Source organism: Pseudorca crassidens, chromosome 3 (assembly GCF_039906515.1).
Source record: "Pseudorca crassidens isolate mPseCra1 chromosome 3, mPseCra1.hap1, whole genome shotgun sequence".
In the NCBI taxonomy this organism is placed as follows: Eukaryota; Metazoa; Chordata; class Mammalia; order Artiodactyla; family Delphinidae; genus Pseudorca; species Pseudorca crassidens.
In genome coordinates this window covers 161,571,277-161,598,997 of record NC_090298.1, presented here as the reverse complement: position 1 = coordinate 161,598,997, position 27,721 = coordinate 161,571,277, and the positions used below count along the sequence as shown (strand labels likewise).

Sequence of the window (27,721 nt, the reverse complement as noted above, 5' to 3'; positions counted from 1 at the left end):
AGGCAGGAGGGTCACCCCTCCCCATCTCAGGGCCTCAGAGGCCTTGGTGAGTGGTCTCTGGACCACCCTGGAGTCTTGGAGGGGCAGAGCAAGAACCCCCATGTACCCCAGATGACCCCTATCCCTTGTCAGGACAGTGTCAAGTCTTCCACTGCAAGATACCAGAAATGAGACCCAGAGGAGGGCAGGGTCTAGCTCAAAGCCACTCAGCAGGACAGTACAAGAGCCAAGACTGGCCTACGGGGATCTGGAAGCCATTTAAGGCCCTCTCTCCAGGCCCTATAACGTAGAATTTGTTTCTGTTTTGTCCTGGTCTGGAGGCCCACAAGAAACTGAGACGATGACAAGCAGTCACCTCCTCCCTGATCTTCTGGACTCCGCCCTCACCCTTAACAGGTTGTTCTCCCCACAGCTGCCAGAGGGAGGCCATGTAAACCTGAGTCAGGTCATGTCCCTCCTCTGCCTAGACTCCTCCATGGCTCCCCATTGCCCTCATAGGAAAAGCCAAAATCCTTACCTCAGCCCACAGGGCCCGGTGCAATCTTCCCCAATATCTCCCTGCCTGATCCTCCTCTCCCTCCTTCACTTACTCCGCTCCAGCCACACTGACCCTGCTGTTCCTCCTACACACCAAACACGGTCCTGCCTCAGGGCCTTTGCACAAGCTATTCCGTCTGCCTGAACTGCTTTTCCCCTAGATCTCTGCATGGCTCCTCTCTCACCTCCTTCAGGCTTGCTAAAATTCATCCTAACCCCCCTTCCAAAACCAAAACCCACCCACTGGCATCCCTCATCCCTTGCTTTACTTTTCTCTTTTGTCTTTATTACTTTCTAACCTCCAATATAATTTATTAGGACCATCATTTCTTATCCATGCCTCCCCCCAGAGCAGTGATGTTCCACATGGCAGCCACGCACAGCTATTTAAGTTTAAATTAATTAAAATGGAATAAAAGTTAAAACGCAGTTCCTCAGTCACACTAGCCACATTTCAAGGGCTCAGTAGCCACCAATGGCTTGTTGCTATTGTATTAGACTGCGTAGCTCGAGAACATTTCCATCACTGGGAAAGTTCTAGAGCATTGTTCTAGAATGTCAGCTGCCAGAGGACAAGGGACTCGGTCTCAACATGGTGCCTGGAATACAGCAAGCACTCAACAGTTGCTTGCTAACTGCATAAAGGTAGCTGCTGGCCTGCCCGCAGTGACTGAAGCCGGTCCCTGGGGCAGTGGCGTGTACCACCACGGATGGCCAGAGAGGCCTGTGGCTATTTCTGTGCCTGGTGCCACCCTGGCACGTGCGGGCACATGCGTGGGGCTGCCAGGCGCCAGGACGTGTAAGCCCCATCAGGTGCCCCAAGCTGCTGACACCTGCCCACGGACTGGCGGTGACTCAGTCGCTTGCTGGTGCTGCATTTATTTTTGGCTTCATTAGCATTTCTGCTGCAAGCAGTAGGTGAGTAGGCGCCCAGGTCTCCCCCAGCACTGGCTGCCTCCCTCCACCCCGGCTGCCCATGGCTTGAGTCTGGAGCTGAAAAACCAACAAAGTCCAAGACAGATCCAGCCGTGGCCCTGGGGGCTCCTCTCAACACACTTTCCTTAGCACACTTCTTCGTGGTTTCCCTCCCACCTGACCATTCCTTCTCTAGTTCCTTTGGCCTTGGGCAAGCTTACCCCCTCCCCAAGACCTCAGGGCGTTTTATTTTGTTTTATGTCAATGAAATAAACATCTTAGAGCCCAGTGATTGAGACAGAGACTGTTGTCAGACAGCCTGGATTCAAACGTTATCCTTGACACTCCCCAGCTGCATGACTCTGCACAAGTCACTTGACTTCCCTGTGCCTCAGTATCCCCATCTGTAAAGTTAGGATCGTACTAGAACTTGTTCCTCAAGGACATTAAAAAGATTAACCAAGGTGATTCCAGTAAAGTGCTCAGACCAACCCAAGCACAAAGGCAGTCACCAATAAACATAAGACTTTATTGATGCAAGTGCCCCTGCCCAGGGTCCACCTGCCTCCTGGGCATCTAAGAAAAGAAGATGCAGCCCCAGACACAACCCAGAGATGACAGGGTGGGTGATAAAACCCTGCATCCACTGTTTCCATCACCACGACACTCTGCCTTCAAAAAAAGGAGCAAGTGTTATTGATTGATTGTAAAACCAATCCTGTTAATAAGAGTGTTTTGCAACTCGGAAAAAGTGTGCCTCTTAATTAGCTTCTTCTTCTTCTTTGTTTTTTTTTTTTTTTTTTTTTAACGCTCACTTGACCGAAAGAATAGCTCAATATGGCAGGACCTAAAAACTAAAGGGCTGGAATTTGCAGGCTGCCCATAACGGGCAGACCTGGCCCCAGGAGAACAGGGTGATGGCTTTCTCTGGACTCCGCTGGGCATAGAGCAACCAAGGCACATGTGGATTTGGGTGCCAGTTGAGGTTTGACCACTGACTAGCTGGTAGTGACATACCTCCCTGAGCCTCAGTTTGCTGTCTACTAAATGGGGGTGATGCCCACCACTCCCACCCCTTCCCAGCACCCACTTTATCTGTGGCTTGAGGCCCCCCACGTTTTGCACCACTGAATTCCAGCTACGATTCAACACTTGTCCAGGAAGGCCTCCCTGCCACGCCTCCTCCCTCCGGCCCCACCCCAGGGGGGTTGCCTGTAACCAGCTCTGTCTTCCTCAGACTGAGGCATCGCTGAAAGCAGGACCCCAGCGTCACACAACACTGTCAGCTGAGAGTGGTCATGAACATGATTTGCTGACTGTACTCGTCCCCAAAACCAAACTCCGCCCAACACCTCGTCATTGCCTCATTGCTCGCTGTGCCTAAAACACATCAAACGCAGCTTCACCTCCTGGCCTTTGCCCAGGCTAGTGCCTCTGCCAGGAATACGCTTTCTGTAATTCAACTCTGCCTAATGACCTCCCGCCTTCAACATCATCCCCTGCTAGAAACCTTCCCAGGCACCCAAGAACAATCCTTCCTCCCAGCTCTGGCCTACCCCAGCCCCTGGTTCCTGAGCACAAACACAGTGACCTGGATGAGACCACGAGCTTCCAACTCACCCTCCTCTGCACTCCCATTTGCAGGGGTTCCTGGCAGGGCTGGCTCCTCTCCACTTGCTGCCTCCGCCCAGAAGCTCTCCACACCCGGGCTCCCCGCCAGGACCTCCAGCTCAAACTCCTCTGGGCCCAGGGAGGCAGGCAGCAGGGTGCTGGGGGAGTCCCACGGCACTATAGGCTCCCCCGAGGAAACTGAAATGGGCTTGTCCTTGCTGGCTGCCGTCGGTGTCCAAGGAGGAAGAGTGGGCTCCCCTGAGGGGCTGCCCTCATGTGGAGGCTCCAAGCCTCTCAGGGTGCCCTGGGTCACCATCTGGCCCTCCGGCTCTGGATGGGGTTGGGAGTTTGAGGAGGCCATTGTGGACATGGCCAGGACCCCAACCTTGTCCCCCAGGTCCAGGGACATGAGGGACATCACCACACTTGTATCCACAGCCATTTGAGGGTTCAAGGTGGGGCTTTCAGCTCCCTCAACCACGTGGGATCCAGGTTCCCAATTCCCACCGGCACCACGGGTGTCTAGTGTGGCCATGGAATTCATGGGAGCCACTGTGGCTCCTCCATCTGTAGCAGCCGAAGGCTCCGAACGCGGGGTGACCTTGAGCATCAAGGAGACCCTAGGGACCCCCAAGGGCGCAGATGGGGAATGGGGGTCTAGCCCTTCACTGTGCAGTGACCGCCACATGCCCTGTGCCTCATCCATGTTGGCCTGCAAGCTGGAAGTGGGGGTCTCTGCTGTGTTGAAGACCGCAGACTCAGACCCCAAGACGCCTCTGGCTCCCATGGGCTCAGTGGCCGTCTCAGTGGAAGTGACGGCTGCCACCACATTCCCATCCACAGAAGCCTGTGGGTTGGATCTGGGGGGCTCAGCTTTGCTGAGCCCAGTAGGGCTGGTCCCCCCAGTTTTTCCAAAGTCTGCTCTGAAGGAGTTAGGACCAGCTCCAGCTCGTGTGTCTGTAGCTGCCTGCAAAGGAGCCGTAGGACTTCCTTCTCCAGGGCTGCTGAGTGTCAGGGATGTGGCCTCTCCACCTTGTCCCATCAGGCCCGAGGAGGAGGGCAGGGAATACACTTCTGGATGGATGGGATCCTGGGGGCTGGCCTCGATCTCTGAGTCAGGGGAGGGTGGGGCAGCGGCCATGGCTTCATTATACCCCTTTACCTCACTGGCATCGGTGGGGAGGGGCGTAGGGTGTGACAGGAGCCACAGTTTGTGGCCACGAAGCATGGCCATGACAGGGAGGTCTGGAGAAATGACTGTGGGAGAAGCCTCCCAGCGGGCAGTGCTGGGGCCCTTCAAGGGGTCGGGAGCCAAGGCAGTGGCCTCCGAGGAGGACCAGGGCAGGTCGGGGGTGGCTGGCCTCACACTGGGGCCCTTGGCTTCCTCTAGTTCCAGGCCAAGGGTGATAGGTGGGACCATGGTTGGGGGCCACAGCCAGGGCTCTGGGGGGCTCCTGCCACCAGGGGAACCTGAAACAATACCAACAGTAATTATAATTATCTCTCAGCAGCTTCTTCTGCTGATCGTCTCCTTGGCTCCAGGCCTGAGGAAGAGGGGTCTTCTGAGGCTTGGTGAGGCCAGGGGACCCAACTGTGATTCGGAGCCTCCTCCCCTGTCCCCCTTGCATCCCCAGGCAGGTCCCATCTCCCCCTTGGACCCCACTCACCAGCTCCAGGCACATCCACCTCATTGGTCAGCACAGCCCAGGGGCTTTGGCTCCGGCCACTCCCCAAGGCGTCAGTGGCTCCTGTGGCCAGGGGAGGCTCCACGTAATTCCCAGCAACCTCTGGGGTGGGGGGCTGGACGCTGGCCTGGAGCGCGCCCTTCAGCCCTCGCTGGGGTTCCTGTTGCTGGAAGTGGCGCCCGTTCAACCCTTTAAAGCGCCCCCTCCTCCTGGGCATGGGGCTGGCTGGGGTTGCCTCTGTGTGCCTGCCCACCGCAGTGCCTGCCTCCACGTTGCCGGGGGCGGGGGACACCGTGCTCAGCCACACCTCCTCAGCCTCCAGAGCAGGCCTTGAGGCTAGTGTGAGGCCCCCAGTGGCAGGACTGGGGGTCTCTCGAGACTCCTGCTTCTCTGCCAAGATCAGAGGCTCTTCTTCCCCACTGGACACCAGAGGCTCCTGGAAGTCTGGGGTGACCACCTCCTCCTCCTCCAGGCTGGGCTCCAGTTCTTGGGCGGGGGGCCCTTCTGCTGACAGAATCTCCCCCTCATCCCCAGACGACGGGGTCTCTGGGTTTCCATGTTGTGATGTAGGGTGATGAGCTGTGGGAGAAAGCAGAAGAGGCTGTGTTAGGCCCAGGGGCTGGCTGGGAAGTTCTGCCTGAAGTCTACCCACATTCCAGCATGCTACAGCAGAGATCTTCTATGTACCTCTGTCTCTCTGAGCCCCTCTGTCTCTCTGGGTTGTTTCTGGGATCCCCCCTGACTGAGAGACAGAGGCGCAAAGTTATCATCCTCACTGTTCAGGCTGGGGTCCACTGTCAAGGTCAGAATCAACTGGTCGCAGTAAAGGGTCAAGAGACAGCTTGGCTGGTGGGTGAAGCTGAGCAGTGGCCAGCTCTCAGGGGGCAGGTCAGACCTGGGCCGTGGCTCCTCCCATGGAAGAGATAGCGCCTAATGGGCATGGCCTTCCTACGAAGAGATTCTTTCCCCCCCCCCCAGCTTACACATAAGACTCAGCTCCTTGGACTTGAGGTTTGCAGCTTCTGAGGGTGTGGCCCCACCCCAAGGGTGAAGGCCATCCCTGGTCCCATCCCTGGGGGTGTGGCCTTGCTCAGGGGTCATGGCTAGTTGAGGCATCACTTCCTCCCCAGTGGGTGCTCATGGGCAAGGCTCCAGGTGAGAACTGCTCCATCCAGCGGCGTGTCTCTCAGAGATCTCAGGAGACATAGCCCACCCACTAAACAGGACTTCCCCCCAGAGCTTGGTCTTCTCTGGGGTTCGTCCTCCTCTAAGGCGGGGCTCCTACGGAAAGCTTGTCTCAGGGGTACGACCTTTCCCTGGGGGCGCGGCTCACCGCGCAGCAAGTTTTCTTGTGTCTCTCCCCTGCCTGGCCTCCACCTCTACTAGAAAGCCAAGCTCCCGGGGGCGCGGCCTGTATCAAGGTGCATGCCCTTGGGGCGTGGCCACCCGGGGACGCACACTCAAAGGGCGTGGCCTCACGCGCACCTCGGAAGCAGTAGGCGTCGTAACGCTCTCTCGGCGCCGGGAAGCGGGTGCGGTTGGCGAAGCTATAGACGGTGCGCACGCCCGGGACTGGGCCCCCGCAGCGCCGGCGCGGCGTCTGGATCGGATAGCGCACGCTGCCGTCGGCCAGCCAGCCCGGGTCGCACTGGTCCAGGCCCTCATGCCAAGCCAGGTGCAGCTGTCCTACCGAGGCCAGCACAGCGCCCTGGCGGCGGCACTGGGCACGCGCGCCGGCCAGTGTCAGGCGGCGGGCCAGACCTACGTAGAAGACCTCGCCTGCGGGAAGGCGCGGGAGAAGGTCAGAGGGGCCCCAAGAACCCTCCCACGGAGCCCGGGAAGGGGGTCCCACCCCAAATAGCCCTGATCTGGCTAGATCTGGGTTGCAGCAGCCGCAGCTGCGTGCCCCCATCGCCAGAACATCACTGTCGTTACCTCTCATGCAGTGCTAAGAGGGGGCTTCACTTTCCTTTTCAAGTGAGGTAACTCAGGCCCCTTAACGAGTTGAGCTTCAGAGAGAGGGAGGGCCTTGATGAGGGGGGATCAGTGAGGAGGGAAGTAGGAAGAGGGAGGGGGGGCAGGAAGGGGGAGAGACTCAGAGAAGGGGACAAGGCTTCAGAGAGGGAAGAGGCTCAGAGAGAGGGAAGGGGCACAGAGGAGAGGGGCTCAAGGAGTGGAGGAAGGCTCAGGGAACCGGTGGGCTCAGATCATGGCTGCAGGTTTAGAGAGGGATGAAACTTAGGAGAGCTAGGAAGGACTTAGGGAAGGATGGGGGTTAGGGAGGGTAATGGGGCTCAGGGAAGGGGGTGTTCTGCCAGCCCCAGACTTACCCCCCAGCTCACGGGCAAAGCAATACACATCGTAGAGTTCCCGTGGGTCTCGCCTCCCATAGTTCCTCACCCCTGGAAGGCTGCTACGGTCACCATAGCAACCAGGACGGGACTGGGTGATAGGATACCTGACAAGACAAGGTGGGGGTCCCTCTCAGATGTGTGCTCCTGGGGCCCCCAAGGACCATCTTTCTCCAGGGGCTAGCTCTCCATCTCCCTACCCTGTGTACCCCCTCACCGAACAGTGCGGTCAGAGAGCCACCCGGCATCGCAGTTGTCAAAGCCATCCTCGAAGGCGGCCTGCAGGTGCCGCGGGGCTGCAATGGTGGCTGAGTTGAGACGGCAGGCGTCCTGGGCCTCAGCGAAGGTCAGCGAGTAGCGATCCTGGGCTGCTCGGTAGTGGAACACAACACCTATGGGGAAATATCCAGGATGATTTATGCTGTAATCTTCAAGAACAGACCTCGCTCTTGCAGAATGCACCCCCCCCCAGTCTGATAATAACAGACCTGCTGCCCTACACTGCCCTGTACCATGTCTGTTCACTCAGCAACAGGCATAGTGCTAGGGTGATGATGACGGGGGGTGAGACAGATATGCCCCCATTTTACAGATGAAGAAATGATAGCAATGGCCATAAAGGGCTAGAATTTGTTAAATATTTGCTATGTAAAAAGCATTTATAAGCATTATCTCATTGAAATCTTACAACAACCCTATGATTATCCCCATTTCCAGAGGAGCAAACTAAGGCTCAGAAAGGTTGAGGGACAGGTCTAAGGCCAATTAACCTGTATAAGGGAGAGCCAGAAGTTATATCCAGAAAGATCTGACTCCAAAGATAGCACTCTTCATGCCTAGGGTTAGGCTCTGGAGGTGACAGGAGGCATGGAGAAGAGTGAGAGAGAGATTCTGCCTTTTAGGAATTAAGTACATGCATACAGAGGGGAAGCAAAGGCAGCAATGGGTGATCAAATGTGGTGGGTTTTTAAAAAAATTGTATTTATTTATTTATGGCTGCATTGGGTCTTCGTTGCTGTACGCGGGCTTTCTCTAGCCGTGGCGAGCAGGGGCTACTCTTCGTTGCGGTGCACGGGCTTCTCATTGCAGTGGCTTCTGTTGTTGTGGAGCATGGGCTCTAGGTGCGCAGGCTTCAGTAGTTGTGGCACGTGGGGTCTAGATCACAGGCTCAGTAGTTGTAGCACACAGGCTTAGTTGCTCCGTGGCATGTGGGATCTTCCCAGACCAGGGCTCAAACCCGTGTCCCCTGCATTGGCAGGCAGATTCTTAACCACTGCGCCACCAGGGAAGCCCCCAAATGTGGTTCTTGCTCAGCTTAGAAATGGAGTCACCGAAGGCTTCCTGGAGGAGGTGACATGTAAGCCAGGACATGAAGCATCAATAAGCTCACTGTGACTCAAATTCTGATTCAGGGATGAGAGAAATGGCTGAGCAAAACAAAGGTGTTAAACATTTTGCTCCATTTTATCAAACTGAGAGCTCCCAGAAGGCAGCAGCTGTGTCTCACTCATGGCTGTGTCTCCAGCACCAGGCTGGCATGTGGTAGCTACTCAATAAATGTTTGGCTGAATGAACGAACTAACCAAACCCAGAAGTGGAATTCTCTTCTTTCACGACTTATCAGTTTTCTTTGAGGTTTATCAGTTTTGAGAACAATGCCTTGGAAAGGGGATGATTGGTTGACTCCATAAAATATGCAGTGAGACACTGTTGGCTGGGCAAAGACTGTGCCCCAGAACAGAGGGTGCAGGGACTTTGCTCGTGGCCAACATAGGTTAAGGGAAATTGACTTCCCAGTAGGAGTCCACAGGATATTCTCCACACAACAATCCATTCATTGGGCTTCCCTGGCGGTGCAGTGGTTAAGAATCCGCCTGCCAATGCAGGGGACACGGGTTCCAGCCCTGGTGCAGGAAGATCCCACATGCCTTGGAGCAACTAAGCCCGTGCGCCACAACTACTGAGCCTGTGCTCTGGAGCCTGCGAGCCACAACTACTGAGCCCATGGCCACAACCACTGGAGCCCATGCTCTGCAACAAGAGAGGCCACTGCAATGAGAAGCCTGCACGCCGCAACTAAGAGTAACCCCCGCCCGCTGCAACTAGAGAGAGCCCACGCGCAGCAATGAAGACCCAAAACGCAGCCAAAAAACCCCACAAATCCTTTCATTGATTCATTTGTCAAATATCAATTGATCGTCTTCTGTGTGCCATGCCCTGTCCTAGGACTTTGGTTAATAATTTTTAAAAAATTGTTTTTTGGCCTTGTTCATCTTGATTGGTTAGGAAAACAGAAACTACACTGACTATTTCAACAGAAACAATTTAATATAGGAATTGGTTACATTGATGACTTATTTACTTAATCTATATTTTCAATCCACTTTTTAAAAAGAACTTTACTTTTTAAAAACATATATTTATTTTAAAAGGAAATTTGTATTCCTATATTAAATAGAAAGCCAATATCCTTTGCCTTATGTGAAAGTAGGTAACCATGAAATGGACTTAAAACAAGGTTATGAAATCCTATGAAATGCTGTGGTCCATAAGAGACTGAGCCAGAGGCTGCTCTCTCTTAGCTAAAAGAGAAAGAGAGAGATGTTAAAGAGAGAGGCGTACCCATGGAGACTTTGTTCCTGACTTCATCAGAAGAACTGAAAGCAAATCGCTGTTCAGGGAGTGATTTCTTTTTTTTTCTTTTCTTTTCTTTCTTTTTTTTTTTGCTTGTGGGATCTTAGCTCCTTGACCAGGGATCCAACCTGGGCCCTCGGCAGTAAAACTGCAGAGTCCTAACCAGTGGACCACCAGGGAATTCCCCAGGGAGTAATTTCTAAGGTGACATTCAGTGGATGGGCTTCCCCATCCCAGCCTTGGCCCCTCCCCTTCCCCCAACTGACCCGTCACTTCCAGGGGCACCAGGTCCTGCTCATCCTCGATGCCCCTCACCACCTGGCAGCGGTAGAGCCCGGAGTCGCTGGCCCTCAGTGGCCCCAGTAGCAACGTGGCGTTGACCCGGTGCCGGGGGTAGGCAGGTAGTGACACGCGTCCCTGCCAGCCCTTGGCCACTCGAACCACGTTGTCCTTGGCCACTAGGATGGGCAAGTCCTGCCGTTGGCCTGATGCAGTCTGCACCTTGGTCCACTTGATCCGAGGAGCTTCTCGGGCTGCACCTGGCCGTGGCCACAGAGTGAAGAGACAGGGCAGGGCCACCAGCTCTGCCAGCGCAGCCCGCACCGACCCAGACCCCACCTTCTGCATGTGGAGCCCCTTCTCAGCAGTGGCAGCAGCAGTGGCGTCCTGTGTGCCTGTGGTGGAGAAGGTGGAGAGAGGGCCTGACTGAGAAGCAAGGACCCTCTGACTGAGGCCAGAGAGGTTAGGTTGCCTACACAACATCACAGTGTCGTACACAGATCTGTGACCTGCAACCCAATCTGTGAGCAGAAGAGGGGTAATGGGGTCGAATCCCTTCATAGTTCTGCCTCCTCTCAAAGTCCAGACCCTGGAGGCCAGGGATTTAACTCTCAGTGTCACTGACTCACTATGTGTCCATGGGAAAGTCACTATTCTGCTCTGAGCCATGGTTTCCCCAAAAGTTAAGTGATAGGCAGCCATTGGAAGAGAAACAGTGTTTGTGGAGTACCTTCTATATAACAGGCACTTTATAAATAGCAATCAGCTCATTTGATTTTCATAACCATCTGCAGAGGTAGCCATGTCTCATCCTCTTTTGGGGGAGTTGAGGAAATTGAGGCTCAGAGACATCATTATAATTGCGTAAGGCCACAGAGCAAATCAGGAGGCATTGCTAAAGTCTGGGCTTTTGACCGCTACTGGGGAGATGCCAGGGAGAGGCACACAGACCTTTATTTCTATTGTCCTACCCATGGCAGGCATCACTAATCAATCTTCATACTATTCTCTCTCCCTCTTTTTTTTCTCTCTCTCTTCAGCTCATCTCAGCAAAACAGTGAGAGGCGGGAAACTCTAGCCTCCGCTGGCAATGACTAAAAATAACCTCTCAGGTGTCTTGTTCGCTTTTGACTGTTCAAAGACTTTTTTCATCTATTCTCATTTTATTTTCCAGACCAAGCCAGAGAACCAGCAGGAGAAGGCTCTCAAGTTAAAAAGCTGCCCCATCTTGTCAATTCTCCAGACCCCAACCTCTCCCAACCCACAAGCCAACTCACCCTGTTCCCCAGCCACAAAGAGCAGCATCTGGAGAATCAGGAGGCCTGAGACCCAGACAGACATGGCCCCCATCCTGGACCTGAAACAAGATGGAGAGGAAGGAAGGGGTGAGTACAACCCTCCTAGACATTTGGCATGAAAGGACCAATTCCTCCCACTCTACGGATCTGGAAACTGGGGCTCAGAGAGGCCAGTGTGTCACTCAAGGTCACACAGTCAGCAAGCCAGAGCTGAGCCAGAATCCGAACCCAGGACCAACTGACTTCAGAATCCGAGCAGTGAAGTCCTATGGTCAGAGCATGGGTTCTGGAGGGAATCAAACCTGGGGTTGTCTTTTGCCTGTTCCTTGCTGGGTGACCTTGAGCAAGTAGCTTAGCTTCTCTGTGCCTCAGTTTCTTTGCAGGTCAGATGGGGATAATATGAGGTAGTTGGAAGGGATAGATGAGTCAATATAGTCAATACATATAAAATGCTTAGAACTGCCTGGCATGAAGGAGTAAATTTCAGCTGCTATTATTATTATTGACTTTAACATAGCCAAGATCAAAGTCCCATTTTTCAAGTCAGCATCCCAAATCAAATTGGGGGCTCCTAGAGAGCAGCAGCCAGTCCTAGTCTGCCTGGGGTCCCCAGTTCTGGCAGCAGACTGGACTCCAAGCCAGCCTGTAATCTGGGTTTGCTGACTGACACGATTCTCAGCTTCAATTCCAGGATTTGGTTGTCGCCAAGATTCTATTCCTGGTTTCTGGGATTTTTGAAGAGCTGCCAAGTCCCAGCTGGAGGAAGGGACCTCGCCCTCGCCCACCCCATCCTCCCCCTGAATCCATACTGACTGGCGAAGATGCCTTCTAGGTCCACAGAGAAACTCCAGTTGCGGGTCTAGACTCCTATAGGGGTTGTGGCACATGAGCATAAAGTGGACAAATAGTGAGCACTACCTGTAAGCAAGGCCCATTCCAAACACTGGGATACAGCAGTGCCCTCCCAAACCTCACATTCTTCCAGAGACTAGAAACCCTGGGGTGGTGGTGCGTCCCACCCCTCTGGAGCCCCCTTTCCCTTCCCCCTCTTGGGGGGGCTCAGAAGGTGGGGGCAGATGGGAAGTTAGAACATCACCTACAAACCCAGCCCTTGCACCCTCCTCCTGATAAAAGAAGAGCCAGTGTGGATGGAGTCCAGAATAGGGTCCTGTGGGGGACAGCTGGCCCCACCTTAGGGAGGCAGGCCAGGGACCTGTCCGTGGTGCTGAACTCTGGGGCAGCAACGCAGTGGCACTACCCACCCCCTTGGTCTCCTTCTTGCCTTCTTAGGGCAGCATCTCGGGGTCCAGAGAGGGTGAGCGGTTTTCCTGGGACTGCACAGCAGGGCAGAGGCCAGCTTCTGGGACGGTGCCCCTAACTACCGACCTGTAAACCTCAGCAACCTCTGCCTCCATCCCGGGCTGTCCTCATTTCTCCCCCTCGGAACCCTGAGCGGGGTGGGATCCCCTGATGGCTGTCCAAGGCCTGGATGGGTATTAGAGGGTGGGGCAGGACTCTGGGCTGCGCCTACCCCAAGAGAGTTTTAGGAGGGGGCAAGTTCAGAGAATTCTCATGCACGTGCACACACACACATACTCTGTACGGTTAAGAGCTCAGACTATATCCACATGACTTGGCTTCAAACCCTGCCTCTACTCCCTACATGTTGCATGATCCTAGACAGCTGCTTCATCACTCCGTGCCTCAGTTTTCCCACCTGTAAAATGGGGATCAACCAGCACATACTTCAGAGTGTTACTGTGAGAATGGAATGAGCTAAGACTTGTCAAGTCCAAGAAATGTTCACTTAAACAACAGCTTCTTATACACAAAGCCTTGTGTACACACTCAAATATGCAATGGTGGTCCAACAAGGTGACACGAAAAGGTTCAGTTGCACTCCCCCCCCATGCCCTCCCGCACACACTCCATCCCCTCCAGTTGCACCTCACACACCCACACCCCTTCTCTTAAAATACCTCTTCCTCAGGGCCACAAGAGGTGAGCATTTACACAGCTGTCTGGGGCTTGTCCCCTCATTAATAATGCATGAGACTCATACATATGCAAGTAGGGGCCTGTGGGGCTTTGTGGGAGGGGTGGCCCAGGAGCGGGGGGAGAGAGAGAGAGAGAGAGAGAGTGTGTGTGCGCGCGTGAGCGCGCGTGTGTCTCCTCCTCCCTCACATCCACCTCCTGCCTCAAGCCACTGAGTGAGGGTGAGTTTGCCAGTAGGCATTTTTGTGTGTTTGTGCCTGGGTGTGTGTCCAGGCAAGGATATCCATGAGGTTGCCCCCTGTGGTGTGTGAACATGTGCGAGGGTCCACAGCAGCCATATGCACTGGGTGGGGCGTAGGGGACCCAGTGTAGTCTCTGGATGTGTGGGTTCAAGCACCCCTCAGCAAGGGCTATGAGCACACGTGTGTATGTGTTACTGGCCTGGGAGTCAGAGCGTATTTGTGTGCTCCTTGGAGAAGAAAGGAAACTGGGCTCAGTAAATCATCCCAGGTTGTCCCTTGGAGACCTGAACCCCTGTCAATGTCTCTCCCATTAGCTCCCCAACTCTGTACACAGACCACATCTCAAACTCACCCACTCAGGGTCCACACTGCCAATCACATGGAGAGGACCCTTGCTGCACACACGGGACACATACACAGCCACACACTCTAGGCTCAGAGCCTAGGAGACACACACACTCACAGATTCACAGTGACATTAACAAAGAGAGACAATATGGGCACTTACAAGCCAGGCAGCACGTCTTCTGCACAAAGACACACACCCACAGTCTCAGGCTCCCCACATAAACCCCTCGATGAGGCCACTCTGTCAGACACAGTTCCTCACACACACTCACTCACGTAGCTGCCAGCCCCTGGCACAGACCAGGCTGGATAAATTGTGGCTTTGGTGACTGGTGGGCACACATCATTTTGCCTGGTGAAGTGGCCCCCAGCACAAGTTTCCTGACAAAGACACAACCTTGGTCACGTTAGAGTCACAGAGGACCCCGGGTCCCCCCATAAGCACATGCCTTCTCCCAGTACGGGGTAGACACACACACACACACACACACACACACACACACACACACACACAAGTCCCTACCTCCTGGGGGACGCCTTCTGTTTGGAAATGTCCACAAGCCAACGAGGCTGCTGGGGTCTGGGGTCCCATGGTCTGCCCAGCCCTCACTCCCGGCCCTTGCCCCACATCCCCCGCTGGGGCCCAGCGCCAACCCTCTCCTCAGCCTGGCTGTCTCCCATTAATGCTGCTGAGAGGAACAAAGAGGAACAGGGATGGGGATTGCTCCTGCCCAGGCTGGGCCTGGGGTCCCAGCCCCCTCCTTCCCAGCGCCTGTGCCCCCAGGCCAAGCCAGGACTTCCACATGCATCCATGTGGCCAGATGGAACGGAAGGCGTGAGGCAAGGATCTGTGTCTAGCTGTGAGAACGTGGCCAGATGTGGAAGCACTGGGGTGGCTCCCCCCTAGAGACTGGGTGCTCTTTACGGGTCCGTGGGATCCATAACTGGGGGCTTTAAGAGGCTCTCAACTAGCATTAACCTCAGAGACACAACGTGCTCCCTGGGAGAAGGGACAGCACCCCAACTCCAAGTCCCAGGGAACAACAGGGACCACCTTGGGATGGAGCTCCCAGAGCCTCCTCCCTGAGTCAAGATGTGGTGACAAGACTTGAGCCAAAAAGACAGGGAGACTGCAGGGCACCCCTTCCCTGTTGGGGTTTACTCTCAGGGCAGACCCCGTCCATTGGGCTCAGGCTGGTCTGGGGGCCTCCTCCCCGCTGCAGTCCAGCCTGGAATCCTGCATTCATCTGCAAATTGGGAATCCCCACTTAAAATCTTGGGGTGTCTCAGCTCAGACACGGGGTGCCCTGTTCCAGAGTCCCCCACACAACGTGTGGATGTCCCCCTTTTCTCTCTAAACTCGGGGTGCCCCTTCCCTAGCCTTGGTTCCCAGTGCCTCCCCAATTCTAAGACCCACCCCCAGCCCGGCCCCTTCCCCATCGCGGGGTCGTCTCCGAATTCCCCAGACAACCTTGCCCCCAAATCCGAATCCCCTTAACATTCCCAAGCCCTCTCCCAGTGTGGGTTCCCTCCCCAACACGGGGCTTCCCTCCCCCTCTAAACCCCCTCCCCATTCTGGGGGCTTCTCTCTGATCCCCCCTCCCCAGTCTCGGGCTCTGTTTCTATTTTCAAGGACCTCTCCCTCAACGCGGCCCCCTCCCCACGACGGACCCCCACCTGGCTCCTAGCTCGGACGCATCCCGGGGCGGTCAACCGGCACAAAGGACGCGGTGGCTGCGCTCAATCCGCGCCGGGTCCACCCTTGAGCCCTGTGCTCCGCTCGCCCCAGCGCCGCCTCAGCGCTTATAAAGGGGCTGCGGGGCTGCTCTGCGCATGCGCTCCCGTCAGCCCGACGCCTCCAACTGCGCGAGGGAGGGTGTTCCCTCTGCCTAAAACCCCCTCCCTCTTCCTACGACCACTCACCCCACCCCGGGGAAGACTGTTCCTGACTTCCTCCCATTCACTTCGCCCCAGGTGCCACGTTAAGGGTCCCCAGACGCCCCGCAGTGGGGCCTGCTCCATCTTACAGATGGGGAAACTGAGACCCCAGGGAGATGAAGTCTCTCCCAAGGTCACGCAGAGGGGAAGGACTGAGCTGGGATTCCAACCCTGGTCTGCCTGACTCGGCAGGTTCACACTGGAAGCAGTTTTGGCTACAGTTACTGTTTTACACCATGTATAGAGAGGAAGCTGAGGCTCAGAGAGGACAGAAAGCTCCCTGGTTCACACAGCTGGTAAGAGACTTGCAGAGTCAGAGCCCAGGTGTGTCACACCCAGAGCTGTTTCTGCCTGCGCCACCTAGAACTATCATTCATTAATTCATTCATTCCCTTATCTAGTCAACTTCTATGGAGCACCTGCTGTGGACCGGGTACTGTTGTTACAGAAATACTTTTGCTTTGAGCAGGCAGCATGTGCGTGTCTTTGCAGGGAGACCCCTGATCTTAAAAGGTCTGCAATAGAATATTATTCAGCCATTAAAAGGAATGAAGTACTAATATATGTTACAACATAGATGAATTTTGAAAACGTTATGATGAATGAAAGAAGCCAGACACAAAAGGTCACAGTATGAGTCCATTTATATGAAGTGTTCAGAACGGACAAATACAGAGGCAGAGAGTAAATTAGTGATTACCAGGGGCTTGGGGGAGGGGGAACAGGGAGTGATTGCAAATGGGTACAGGGTTTCCTTTTAGGGTGATGGAAATGTTCTAGAACTAGATAGTGGTGATGGCTGCACAATAATGTGAGTATAGTTAATGCCACTAATTGTACACTTTCAAATGGTAGATTTTATGTTCCGTGTATTTTACCACAATGAAAAATGGAAATGAAGGAGAACAGATACTTTAAAAAATCAGCCCTCTACCCAGCTGGCCTTCCTTCCCAGGGTCTTAGTTTCTCAGCACTGAGAATGGGCTGTGGTAGTTGGAGGGTCTGTTCACTCCACCAGTGTCCTGCATCTGTGTGTATGTGTGTGTGTGCATCTCTGAGGGTGGGTTTCAGTCTGGTGGGGGGACAGACAAACAGGGCACTAGATGATTTCGGCAAGATTACCAAAAAAGGGGTGAGAATGAGTGAAGGACGAAGACCCCAGGGGAGCTATGTTGCCCTGGAAGGTCTGTAAGTGTCAGACTGCTGTTCTGGGGGTGGGCTAGTGGTGGCCCTAGGGGTCAAAGTGACACAGTGGGGAACTATGCTCACTGTCCAACTTCTCATCACAGAGGAGGGATGGAAGTCGGGGATCACACTGATATAAGTGTCTGCAGGTGACAGCCGGTGGGGACAGGGATCTGGGTGACGTGTGTGGGAGCTGCAGCTTGGCCTCACAAGTCCACAGTTCAAAACCCCTCTCTGGGGAGTTCCCTGGGGGTCTAGTGATGAGGATTCGGCACTTTCACTGCTGTGGCCAGGATTCAATCCCTGGTTGGGGAACTGAGATCCTGCAAGCCGTGCGGCATGGCAAAAACAAACAAACAAAAAACCCCAAAAAACCAAAACCCTCTCTGCAACTCCTAACAGTGGTGTAACTCTGGGCCAGTCATTTCGTCTTTCTGTGCCTCAGTTTCCCTGTTGAAAACAGGGACAATTAAGAGTAACCACCTTACAGGGTTGCTGGGAGAATGAAATGGGAAGTAAACACACAAGCTGGGGGCTGCTATTGTACTGCTGCCCATTTTCCAGATGGGAAAACTGAGGCTCGGGGAGGTAGGACATGCACTTGAGGTTGCAGAGTATGGGTAGGGGCCAAGTGGGAGTCCAGGTTTGTGGCTTCAGAACCAAGTTGATCCCCATTCTGACTCCCCCCACCCTTTCACTCCCCCACCCCCTGGCTCCCCTGGCTGGTGCCAGGGCTGAGCTTAGAGGGGCTGGCCTGGAGCCCGGGAGCAGGCTGTTGCTGGGGGCTTGAATGAGGCAACCTTGCCTGGGAATCTGCCGGGCTCAAAGAGCTATTTATAGGCCGGCACTGGGAATGGGCCAACCACCCCCCTCCTCCAGCCTTGAGTGCTCTCTCTGTCTCCTCTACACTGGGGCCTGGGCCAGGGGCTGCTGCGAGTGCGGGGAGGGAGCAGGGGAGGGGACTTGTGAGCCAGAACCGGAGCAAGGAGGCAAGACCCTCTAGGACATCTGGGCATCAGGGGTGGACAGTGTCCCCCGAAGTGCTTTTCACACACCCAAGGTGACGTACTGACAGGGCACATGCAACCATATTCACTCCTGTCACATACAATGTTACCAATAACCACTGATACAAAGCCATATGCCAGAGACACAGTGACAGTACAGGCAGCTCATATACAACCATACCCAGCCAAGCCACATATAAGTCACACTGGCCATACATAAGTCATGTCTGCTGCACAACCAAACTCACAGCTGTGAGCCCAGCTGCACCTAGTCCCTTCACACTCAAACACACCCATTGCTGTGCACACCCATCGGAACTTAGCCTTCCTGGCAGCCACAAACAGCCCACATTTGCCCCATGTCGTTTACACCCTACTATGTTTACAGCCGTGGCATTACCTACAGACAGCCAGCACCCAACCATGATCACTTGATACCAAGTTACCAACAGGGAGACAGTCCCCCCGGGGCCATACTCACAGCACAGCCACTCATACTCAATGCTCAGCACGGCCAGTCGGCCAGTCGTGGCCCTAGGTGTTCTCACGTAAACTCAGCTCAATCCCTTCATGCTTGGCCGACCTCTCTCATGCCTATTGTCATCTCCACTTCCCCAGGCTTCCAGGCTCCCAGGCTTGCCCCCTGCCAGGACCAACAAGTCCAGTTGGAAACAAGTGAGCATCCGTTTACTCTGAGCTGGGCCCTGTGGTACTCATGCAGGCCTCGGTGGATAAATCAGACACGGACCTGCCCCATAGAGGGGCTGCCAGCCCAGGGGACTCCATCACCCCCACCCCACAGACCCTCCAGGCTGGAGTCTTGGGGCAACCATTACACTTATTGCGCAGGGGGAACTGAGGCCTGAAGCAATCTGAGGGCTTTTCCCTGCCCTACTCTGGGATGACAAACTCATGGGAAGTGGGACCTGTTTTCTGCCATGAGTGTGGCTGCCTCCCCAGAGAGAGTCCCTGCTGACCCATACTTGCTGTGTGACTTCAGCAAATCCCTGACCCTCTCTGAGCGTCCAAGTCCTCTCCTGAAAAATGCAGAGCTCAGCTCAGTGGAGAGAGTGAGCTCTGGAGAGAGCTCCAGAGTCAGACTGGGGTTTGTATCCCGGTTCCCCTCGGTGACCTTAGCCAAATGACTTCTTTGCTTCAGTTTCCCTCAGCCAACCAGAGTTACAGCTCCTGGCTCTTCTAGACCTCCCTCTGCCCCATCCCCTGGGGTGAGGGAGGAGGGAGTGCCTAGTCTCTTCTCACTAAGGCAAATGAATGGACCACTTTTGGCTGCCCTGCTGGGAGCTTAGAGTTGCTAATTCCCTGGAGAAACAGGAGGCTCTTTCATGACCAGGCACCGGTGGGGTGAGGAGGCGGGAAGGGGGTACAAGCTGGCTTTATCCCAGTGGGCAAGGTGGCTCCATGCCAAGACCAGGAGTGGCAAGGGGGGCCCTGGGGCCATGCGTATCCTCCCTGGGGAACCTTGGCAGCCAAGTGGCTGAGTGGCCGTATCCTCAGCTGTAAAATGGGAGTGACAGAGACCAGAACAGCAGATTTAATGATCCTGTGGATGGAGACAAACGTGGCTTCAAGTTAAACACAGGGTAGGCTCTCAACAAATGTCAGCCACTGTTGTTATGTGTCAGCCTGAAGAGCCCCCTGAATTCTCCAGCAGTCCTATAGATTCCCGTCCATTTCACAGATGAGGGAACTGAGGCTCAGAGAGGTCAACATATTTGTCCAAGATCACACAGCCAATGAGTGAGTGACCCAACCAGGATTAGAACAGGATCGGGGCCCTCCAGGGTCCATGCTCTTCCTAAATTCCTCTAGGGGTAGGGAGGTGTTTTTTGACACCCAGCCCCAGCTCTGAGACCAGTAGAGCCAGGTCTGGATGGCACCAGGCCATGACTGAATGCAGGAAGTCCTGGCAGGCAGGGGCTGATGGGGCGGCCCTTCCGCTGGTGTCCCAGTTTCCCAGCCAGCCTCCACTCCTGGTGTGGACTTGGGCAGACACTAGTAGGATGCCAGGAGAACCATTCCCCTAGCCCTTGAAGAAAGGGACTGGATCCCAGACCATTCAGTTAAAGCCAGGAACTGCAGCCTCCTGCCAGTGGCTGCTCTGTCTCAGAACCCTCCATTCATGCAGATTGGATGGGTGTGCTGCCCTTTCTCAAACACCTTCCGTGACTGCTTTAGGCCCAGCAGGATCTGGCTCCACATATTTTATTCAAATTCATGGTCTTTCATCCAACTAGGCCTTTGCTTATGCTGTTCACCCTGTCTGCCCCGCCCCGCCCCCCAATTTTTCTCACCCTGGTGAATTCCTGCCCACCCATTAAAGTGCAGGACAGTATCCCCTCTCCCAGGAAGCCCTCCCTCCAGGTAGACCCCCTGCTTCCCTAGCCCTATCTCTCCCCCTGGCTCAGCCCTGGCCCCATGGGTCTCTGAGTGTATGTGTCTAGTTCTGTCTTCCCCAGATTGGGAGATCTTCAGATATGGGGCTGGAACTGAGGCCTCTCACAGTCCTCAGAATCACTCAGTGCAGGGTTGGGCGGTGGGGAGTGGCAGTTGTTTAGTGAATCAGAGAACCAAACTTTTAGCCGTGTATCTGAGGTTTTGTATAATCTGGTTTGGCAAACTCCTCTTCATTCTTCAAAACCCACCTCACATTACCCCTCCTCCAAGAAGCCTGTCCCAGGCAGCATTTACTAAGAAGACAGATTTGGAAACCGGGCCTCCTGTGTCCCAGTGGGGACACGCGAGGCTGATAAAGACTTGCAGTACAGTACTCGCACCATCGTAGCCTCTTCCTCAACTCTTCCTTTGGCCTCTGGGAGGCAGTGAAATGCAGGGGTTCCCAGGCGGCAACTGCAATCAGAGAATGAATTCGGCCGAGTTCATTCTGCCGGTAGGATGACATCATTATAAGAAGGCTCTCGGACACCAAAACTAGGGCTCTATACCCGCGGGCACCAAAGGACAGCTCCCCGCACACAGTGGACATACAATTGCTTTAGATGCCGGCCTTTTTCCTCCAGCTCCGAGGGATAGGCAATCACTGGACGAGGACCTTTTAAGAGGCGGGCGCTGAGGGGGCGGGGCTCAAACTAAACCGCGCCCCGGGAGCGGGGGCTGGGCGCGCCTGAGGCACTCTGCGCCTGCGCGGTGTTCACGCGGTTCCGGGTACTGATGTTGGTTTCCCAAGCTGTTGCAGAGAAACTGAGGCACCGAGAGGGAGCGACTGCTCCCGAAACCCACAGGAAACCCGTTTCCCTTCCTTGGACCCACTGTGAAAGGCTTGGCCTCGGGTCATCGGCAGTGTCCCCGAAACTCCAAATTTTTCTGGCAAGGGGGTGGTCAAGGCGACATTTAGGACTGGAGTGACGGGGCAGTGACTGTTCTTGTGCCGTGCTACAGGTGAGGACGTGAAGACTCTGAGACTCTGAGCGTGAACAAGGTCGCGCTTTGGCGGCCGGATTTGAACCCGGACTGAGCCCAGCTCTTAGTCCTGCGAGGCTTTGTGGAACCGAGATGACCCACTCTTTGGTTTGTCCAGAGACAGTGAGCAGGTGAGAGCCCCGGGCGGGGGTGGGGTGTGAATGGCGGCGGGCAGTAGCGGACGGGGCCGTTGGCCTGGGATAGTCCCTCCCTAGTGGACAGAAATGGGGGAACCGGTGGCGAGGGAGGGGTGGGCCCAGTAGTGGGCGGGCCCTCGCCGCAGGGCTCAGCACCTCTCCACACGCTGATTCTGGTTGCCTCTAGGGTGAGTTCGGTGCTGAATCGTAACACTCGGCAGTTTGGAAAGAAGCACCTGTTCGACCAGGACGAGGAGACCTGCTGGAACTCGGACCAGGTGAGGCACCCTCTCCCTGGATCCTCCACCCCTAGTGTGAATCAGAATCAGGGGTCTGGGGCACCCTGAGAATTTGGGTGCACCCCAGCTGGACAGTTAGGTTGGCCAGGGAGGGAACCCGTGTTCACTGTGCTCCCCACCCACCATGGACTCTGTGACTGAGAGAGGCACAGCTGGGCTCTGAGTCTGGAGTGATCATGGACCTCTATTTCTCTGCTTCCAGGGCCCCTCCCAGTGGGTAATACTGGAGTTTCCCCAGCGCATCTGTGTCTCCCAGCTGCAGATCCAGTTCCAGGGGGGCTTTTCCAGTCGCCAGGGCCGCCTCGAAGGTACTGGAAGGCCCTGGAAGATGGGGGATTAGAGGGGGTATGCTGGCCTCACTGCTCCTTTCTCTGCTGCAGGTTCTCAGGGGAGTGAGGCTCTTAGCAAGATTGTGGACTTTTATCCTGAGGACAACAACTCGCTTCAGATATCCTGCCTCAGCCTCTGGGTGGGGTGGTCTGTGCCTCTGAAAGCTGTGGGCCCTGGCATGTGACCTCGAGCAACTGGCCTCTGGGTCTCCATTGCTTCACCTGTGAAATGGGCTGATGATAATCTGTTCTGTGTTAGAGTTTCAGAGGGACCCACAGTGTGCTGGGTCACCCAGCACATTTGTAGTACTTGAGCTGGGGCTGGTGGGTGGGAAAAGATAAGGCATCTGTTTCCCTTGACTGCCCTGCTTACACTTTCCCTGTGCCATCTGCTGAGGTGGACCGGCTGAAAGTGACATTTGAGGACACCACTGATTTCTTTGGCCGAGTGGTCATCTACCACCTGCGGGTGCTAGGGGAGAAGAAGGTGTGAGGCCACTGGGTGGCTGCCTCCTCCAGGAAGTTCTCTGGGAAGCACAGTGAAGTCCTTCAAGTTCTGCACAGAAGGTTTATTGGTTCCTCTTGGAAAGGGCCCCCTCCCACCGTCTGTCCAGGAGCTGCCTTTGAAGCCAGTTCTGGGTTCCCCCAGCTCTGGGTCGACCATTTTGTTCCCTGAGTGTCTGAGTCCCTGGCAGACGGCGTTCACTCAGGGGTGGCGGGCACCAGGTTGCTCTGGAAGAGTTTAAGGATGTGGTTCTCGATCACCTGTTGCACTGGAAACAGAACAGGGAAAAGGTGGGCCATGAACTTAACAGCGGCTGCAGAGGCACAGGCCAACCTGTACCTTCCCCTCAGGGTAAGAACAGGGGCCTCAGCCCTGGGACCTGGATGGAGGACCCATTTCATACACAGGGAAATCCAAGCCCTTGCCAGAGCACAGCTGGGAAGACAGAGGCCCCCCTCTTAGGAGCCTCTATTTCCCCTGAGTTTGTAAAGATGCATTTTTGGAGGCTTTTCAGAATTATAAAAATATTCCTTACCAAATAAAATTGTCCAATTGGAACTTTTATGAAAAGATGAGAGGGACTGTGAGGAATTACTTGTCTCAAATGGAATAAAACTCCTTCAAGGAAGGAGTGGGATATTTCCCACACACCCCCACATGACCCCAGGGGGTCAGTTCTGTTAGGATCCCCCCATTTTCTGAAGTGGGGAGTCAAACTGGGGTCTGCCTACAGCCCCTACTCATACCCACCTCTCGCCGTGGAGGGGGCTGGGCTCCATGGCCATGTGAGCTGTGGCCCTCCTGGTATCCTCACCCTGCCAGGGGGCCTCCTTTGGGCCTCTCAGTGCCTACATGTCCCCCCATTATGGCCCCTGTCACTAGCCCCATGTGCCTCGGGCTGACCTTTCCTATATCCCAGGGCCACGGCGAGGTCCATTGGGGTGTAGCCAGAGTCTGCCTCAGTGGTGAGATCAGCTCCTCGGGCTGCAAAGCAGAGCAGACACTGCAGAGAGGGCTGGGCCTGGGGACCGGGAGCCCGGGTGGGGCACGGGGACTCGGGAGGTCCAGTGACTACCCACTGTGCAGCCACAGGTCTGCTGGTTGCTGTGTGGTCTTAGACAAGAGCCTGACCTCTCTGATGAATGTGGCCAATAGAATCTCCACCTCCGGGGTCTCTGAGGCACGCAGGGTGTGGGTTCTCAACCCAGTCGGCCAGATCCCTGTGCTATTCCTGCTACCTCCTGTCCCCACATCAATCCTCTGGGCAAAGCAGGCGGCAGCCACCCATCCCAAGAGCTGTTCAAGCAGAGCTCAGACCCTTCCCTGGCCCTCAGGATTCCTGCAGAGCCACGTGGGGCTCTAGGGCCCCTCAGGCTAGCCTCTACTCCTACTCACCCAGCAAGGCCTCCACGCACTTCACATGGTTCCCACGCACGGCATACAGAAGTGGTGTCCCTCCATTCTGTCAGGGACAGGGGTAGGGGGCAAGCAACACTATCTTTTCCAGATTCTCACGACACCCCACACCCACCAATTTAATATGGTTCCTCCTGCTTGTCACTAGGCCCATCTAGCTTCTCCTTTGGGCCTCAGCTTAGATGCCCCTTCTTCCAGGAAGCCCATCCTGACTTCCCTTGGCTCTACAGGCAGCCTCTGGGCTCTTGCAGCTAGCTGTCTGTGTATCTGCCAACATAGTGTTATTCACTATACCTGAGCTGTTTATGTGTAGGCTATCCCCGCCCCCCCAAAAAAAACTGGGAGCTCTGTGAGGCTTGGGGATGGGTCTGTCTTGCATTCTTAGCGCCCAGGGCCAGCCTGGTACCCTGTGAGGTGCCCAGGGCCAGTGGGTGGCACCTTACCCAGTCATAGATGTTGATGTCCACGTCGCGCTCCAGCAGCAGCCCTACAATGTCTGTGTAGCCACCTGTGCTGGCCAGTGACAGGGCGCTCTCCCGCTCTTTGGCCAGGATGTGGGGGTCGGCACCCTGGGGGGAAGAGAGGGGGACAGTGACAGAAGGGGGGGCAAAAGGAGGAGTGGGTGCATCCCCTGCAATCTTGGGGTCTCCATGTTAGCTCCATCTTACAGACACAGCACCAGCAGACTCAGCTGAGACCCTGGCCCGCCCTCGAGTCCCCAGGAAGCCCCCAGCTGGGCTGGGACGCACCCATTCAAGCAAGAAGCGGACGGTCTCGATCTCTCCAAAGGCGGAGGCCCAGATGAGGGGGGTGAAGCCTCGCTCGTCCGGCTTGTTGATGAGGTTGTCTCCTGGCAGGAGGGGGGTGGTACCACTGGGATGCACCCCTGCCCACTCTCCCCAATGCTGCAGAATTGGGGGCAGGGCAGGCAGCTGGGGTCAGATGTGGGGCGGGGAAGCATACATGTGGATGCACACACGGACATGCTCAGACACACGTACAGACATAGGTACACATGTGGAGACTCAGGTCATGTCAGCAGCCACATGCACCCACCAGCATGTGAGGTCACACAGGCACGGACACACCGGCACACGAGCGTGGGCACACACCTTTCCTCAGATGCTCCTTCAGTTGGCTCAGCTCCCCCTGGGCCGCGAGCTGGTGGATGGACAGGGCTGGGGGGCAGAGAGAGGTAGAGTCCTCACCTGTCCCATCTGAGCTCCATGCCCCAGTTTATTCCTTGTCCAAAGTTGCTCCTCTTAGCCCCTGCCAGCCCACTACTTCTCTCCCCCGTGGGGACCGGGGTCCCACTCACAGTCCAAGGTGGCCGGCAGGGCTGATACCTCATTCCCCCGCTGCCGGTTGGTGAGGGTCGTGGAGTGCTTTAGGGAGCTGCCTGCTGGGAGAGAGAGAAAGGGCCTCGGTTTCCCCTCATTCCCCAGTATGTCTTGGGCTTCAGACCAGACCCTGGGGGCTTGGAACTACCAGAGACAGTGCGTGGCTCCACTGTTCACTCACTCCATCCTCCCAGATACCCAGGGTGTGGATTTCTCCTCCGCCCCTGGCAAGATTCTGCACAAACGAGACAGTCCCTGCCCTCAAGGGGCCCATGGACAAGTTGGGGAGTCAGACAGAAATGGAGAAATAGAATGAGAGCTTAAGTTAAAATACGTGTTCAGGAGAAATGAAAAGCAGGTGGAAGGGGGTGGAAAGAAGGGAGGGCAGAAGGTGAGTCCCTTTTAAAGAAAATGGTCAGGGAGGGTCACTCCAAGGAGGTAACACCAAACGAGAGCTTGGCCAGTTGAAGAAACCTGGGGAGAGGTGTGGGAAGAGCATTTCACACAGGGAATGGTAGGGACGAAGGCCCCAGGGCAGCTGAGTTAGACATGTTCAAGGATTCCAGTCAAAAGAAACCCTTGGGTCCTTGATAAGTCAAACAGAATTATCATCTGACCCAGCAATTCCACTCCTAGGTATCTACCCCAAAGGGTTGAAATCATGTGTTCAGACAAAAACTTGTACACGCATGTTCACAACAGCACTATTCAGTCACTAAAAGGAGAACAACCCAAATGTCCATCAATGCATAAATGAATAAACTAAATGTGGTCCAGCCATACTGTGGAATGTCATTCAGCTATAAAAGGGATGAAGCACTGACACACCATACAATGTGGATGAACCTTGAAAACATCTTGCTGAGTGAAAGGAGCCAGAACGGGAAGGGCCACATGTTGTATGAACCCGTTTATGTGAAATGTCCGGAACAGGCAAATCCATAGAAACAGAAAGCAGATTTTTGCTTCCCAAGGGCTGGAGGAGGGGAATGGGGAGTGACTGCTAATGGGTCTGGGGTTTTCCTCTGGGGGTGATGGAAATGTTCTAGGACTACATAGAGGTGGAAGTTATACATCATTGTGAATGTACTTACTGCCACTGAATTGTAAGCAATTCTGGTTAAAATGGTAACTTTTATGTTACGTGAATTTTACCACAATTTAAAAAAATAATAAGCAACCCCTCACAGGGTGGAGATGGAAGACACATCCAAGGACACAAAGACAGAAGTCCCATCTTGGGCCTGACATTCCACCGTTCTTGCATCCCAGAAGCAGGAGTCCAGGGTAAGTAGCCTACCTTGAGGTGAGGAGGTACCAGAATCTGGTTCAGGATTCCCAGGCTCCGGGGTGCAGGGGAAGAGACTGAGGACCACAGTGTCTGAGCCGTCAGGGGCCTCACCCCTGGGGTCTTCGGGGTCCCCAAATTCTGGGGTAGAAGGCTGCTGGGTCAGGCTGAGATCCTCTGCAGGCTGGGTGGGCTCCATGGGGAAGCTGGTGGAAAGGCCAAACAGGGAGAGATGGCAATAATTATTGACAACTCATTAAATAGGCACTGACTGCATACCTGGCCTCACACAGTGAGGGTGGGTAAACTAAGACTCAGCCAGGAAATTAAAACCAGAGTCCAACTGCTTCTCAGGCCCACTCCTCCCCAACACCAGAGCACATACAATGCATTGCTTAAAAGCCCTGGCTCAGGGGTCAGCCATCTGGGTTTGAATCCCTCCACTTATAGGCTGTGAAAACTTGGGCACATTACTTAATTTCTCTAAGCCTCAGTGTCTTCATTAGTAAAATGGGGGAAAGGAGGACTAAAAAAATCATGTCTGTAAATATCTAAGCAGGAGGCCTGATACACGGGCAGATCTTAAACGTCCGCTGTGTTTTTGTTTTTTTTTTTTTGGGAGGGGGAATCCCTAGAATGAGTGAGGGCTCAACAAAGATGTGATTGGTTGCATCCCACCCGCCCCTCCCAAGTCAATCCAGGAGGTCCACTCACCTCCAATGAGCCTCCTCTGTCACTCCACGCCGCAAGCCCGGGTCCCCCCAAACTTGGGGGCCCAACTCACAAACTTTTCTCTTCCAATTGATGTAATGGGTAGCAAAATGGAGCCTGGACCCTCTGCGCCCTGGCTTCTTCTGCCGGGACAGAGAGCAACTTGATACGCGACCGCTACCCACACCGCAGAGTGCCTCCACTGCGCCTGCGCGCCCCCGCCCCCCCGAAAG

General features: G+C 55.0%; 3 protein-coding genes across 7 annotated transcripts in view; 1 reads left to right on the top strand and 2 right to left on the bottom strand.

Annotated features, from left to right (window-relative positions):
- NCAN (neurocan) overlaps nt 1-15,707 on the bottom strand; it is a 25,089-nt gene extending 9,382 nt beyond the window's left edge. Inside the window, exons 1-8 of one of the 2 annotated variants that reach the window (XM_067733344.1) lie at nt 15,573-15,707; nt 11,290-11,369; nt 10,000-10,407; nt 7,317-7,491; nt 7,079-7,206; nt 6,234-6,527; nt 4,731-5,327; nt 3,073-4,533 (exon numbers count right to left, since the gene is read on the bottom strand). In XM_067733344.1, coding sequence (XP_067589445.1) covers nt 3,073-4,533; nt 4,731-5,327; nt 6,234-6,527; nt 7,079-7,206; nt 7,317-7,491; nt 10,000-10,407; nt 11,290-11,362 — 3,136 coding nt within the window. In that variant the 5' untranslated portion in view covers nt 11,363-11,369; nt 15,573-15,707. The remainder of the gene's footprint in view (nt 1-3,072; nt 4,534-4,730; nt 5,328-6,233; nt 6,528-7,078; nt 7,207-7,316; nt 7,492-9,999; nt 10,408-11,289; nt 11,370-15,572) is intronic. The other variant, XM_067733345.1, reaches the window with a different exon arrangement.
- Nucleotides 6,408-23,308, top strand: NR2C2AP (nuclear receptor 2C2 associated protein). Of its 2 annotated transcripts, XM_067733355.1 has the most exons (7): nt 6,408-6,549; nt 11,187-11,397; nt 21,443-21,594; nt 21,788-21,878; nt 22,102-22,207; nt 22,280-22,348; nt 22,603-23,308. In XM_067733355.1, the coding sequence occupies exons 3-7, from the start codon at nt 21,557-21,559 to the stop codon at nt 22,719-22,721; spliced, it is 423 nt and encodes a 140-aa protein (XP_067589456.1). In that variant the 5' UTR covers nt 6,408-6,549; nt 11,187-11,397; nt 21,443-21,556; the 3' UTR covers nt 22,722-23,308. The 2 variants fall into 2 exon arrangements, with proteins under 2 accessions (XP_067589456.1, XP_067589457.1); XM_067733356.1 differs by lacking the exons at nt 6,408-6,549; nt 11,187-11,397 and adding an exon at nt 21,189-21,208.
- On the bottom strand, nt 22,783-27,721 carry RFXANK (regulatory factor X associated ankyrin containing protein). 3 transcript variants are annotated; one of them, XM_067733352.1, is made up of 9 exons: nt 27,492-27,721; nt 26,790-26,983; nt 25,468-25,551; nt 25,262-25,327; nt 24,899-24,999; nt 24,593-24,718; nt 24,129-24,195; nt 23,637-23,717; nt 22,783-23,001 (listed from the first exon to the last, which is right to left on the bottom strand). In XM_067733352.1, the coding sequence occupies exons 2-9, from the start codon at nt 26,974-26,976 to the stop codon at nt 22,931-22,933; spliced, it is 783 nt and encodes a 260-aa protein (XP_067589453.1). In that variant the 5' UTR covers nt 26,977-26,983; nt 27,492-27,721; the 3' UTR covers nt 22,783-22,930. The 3 variants fall into 3 exon arrangements, with proteins under 3 accessions (XP_067589453.1, XP_067589454.1, XP_067589455.1); XM_067733353.1 differs by having other exon boundaries at nt 25,468-25,548; XM_067733354.1 differs by lacking the exon at nt 23,637-23,717.

Excerpts from the sequence above, each read along its gene's own strand:
- NR2C2AP (XM_067733355.1), top strand. The coding sequence starts at position 21,557 with ATGACCCACTCTTTGGTTTGTCCAGAGACAGTGAGCAG. Across the intron at positions 21,595-21,787 it reads TGTCCAGAGACAGTGAGCAG|GGTGAGTTCGGTGCTGAATC; the intron begins GTGAGAGCCCCG and ends GGTTGCCTCTAG. Across the intron at positions 22,349-22,602 it reads GGACAACAACTCGCTTCAGA|CTTTCCCTGTGCCATCTGCT; the intron begins TATCCTGCCTCA and ends GCCCTGCTTACA.
- RFXANK (XM_067733352.1), bottom strand. The coding sequence starts at position 26,976 with ATGGAGCCCACCCAGCCTGCAGAGGATCTCAGCCTGACCCAGCAGCCT. Across the intron at positions 25,000-25,261 it reads GAAGGAGCATCTGAGGAAAG|GAGACAACCTCATCAACAAG; the intron begins GTGTGTGCCCAC and ends CCCTCCTGCCAG. Across the intron at positions 23,002-23,636 it reads GGCCCTGGGATATAGGAAAG|TGCAACAGGTGATCGAGAAC; the intron begins GTCAGCCCGAGG and ends TTCTGTTTCCAG.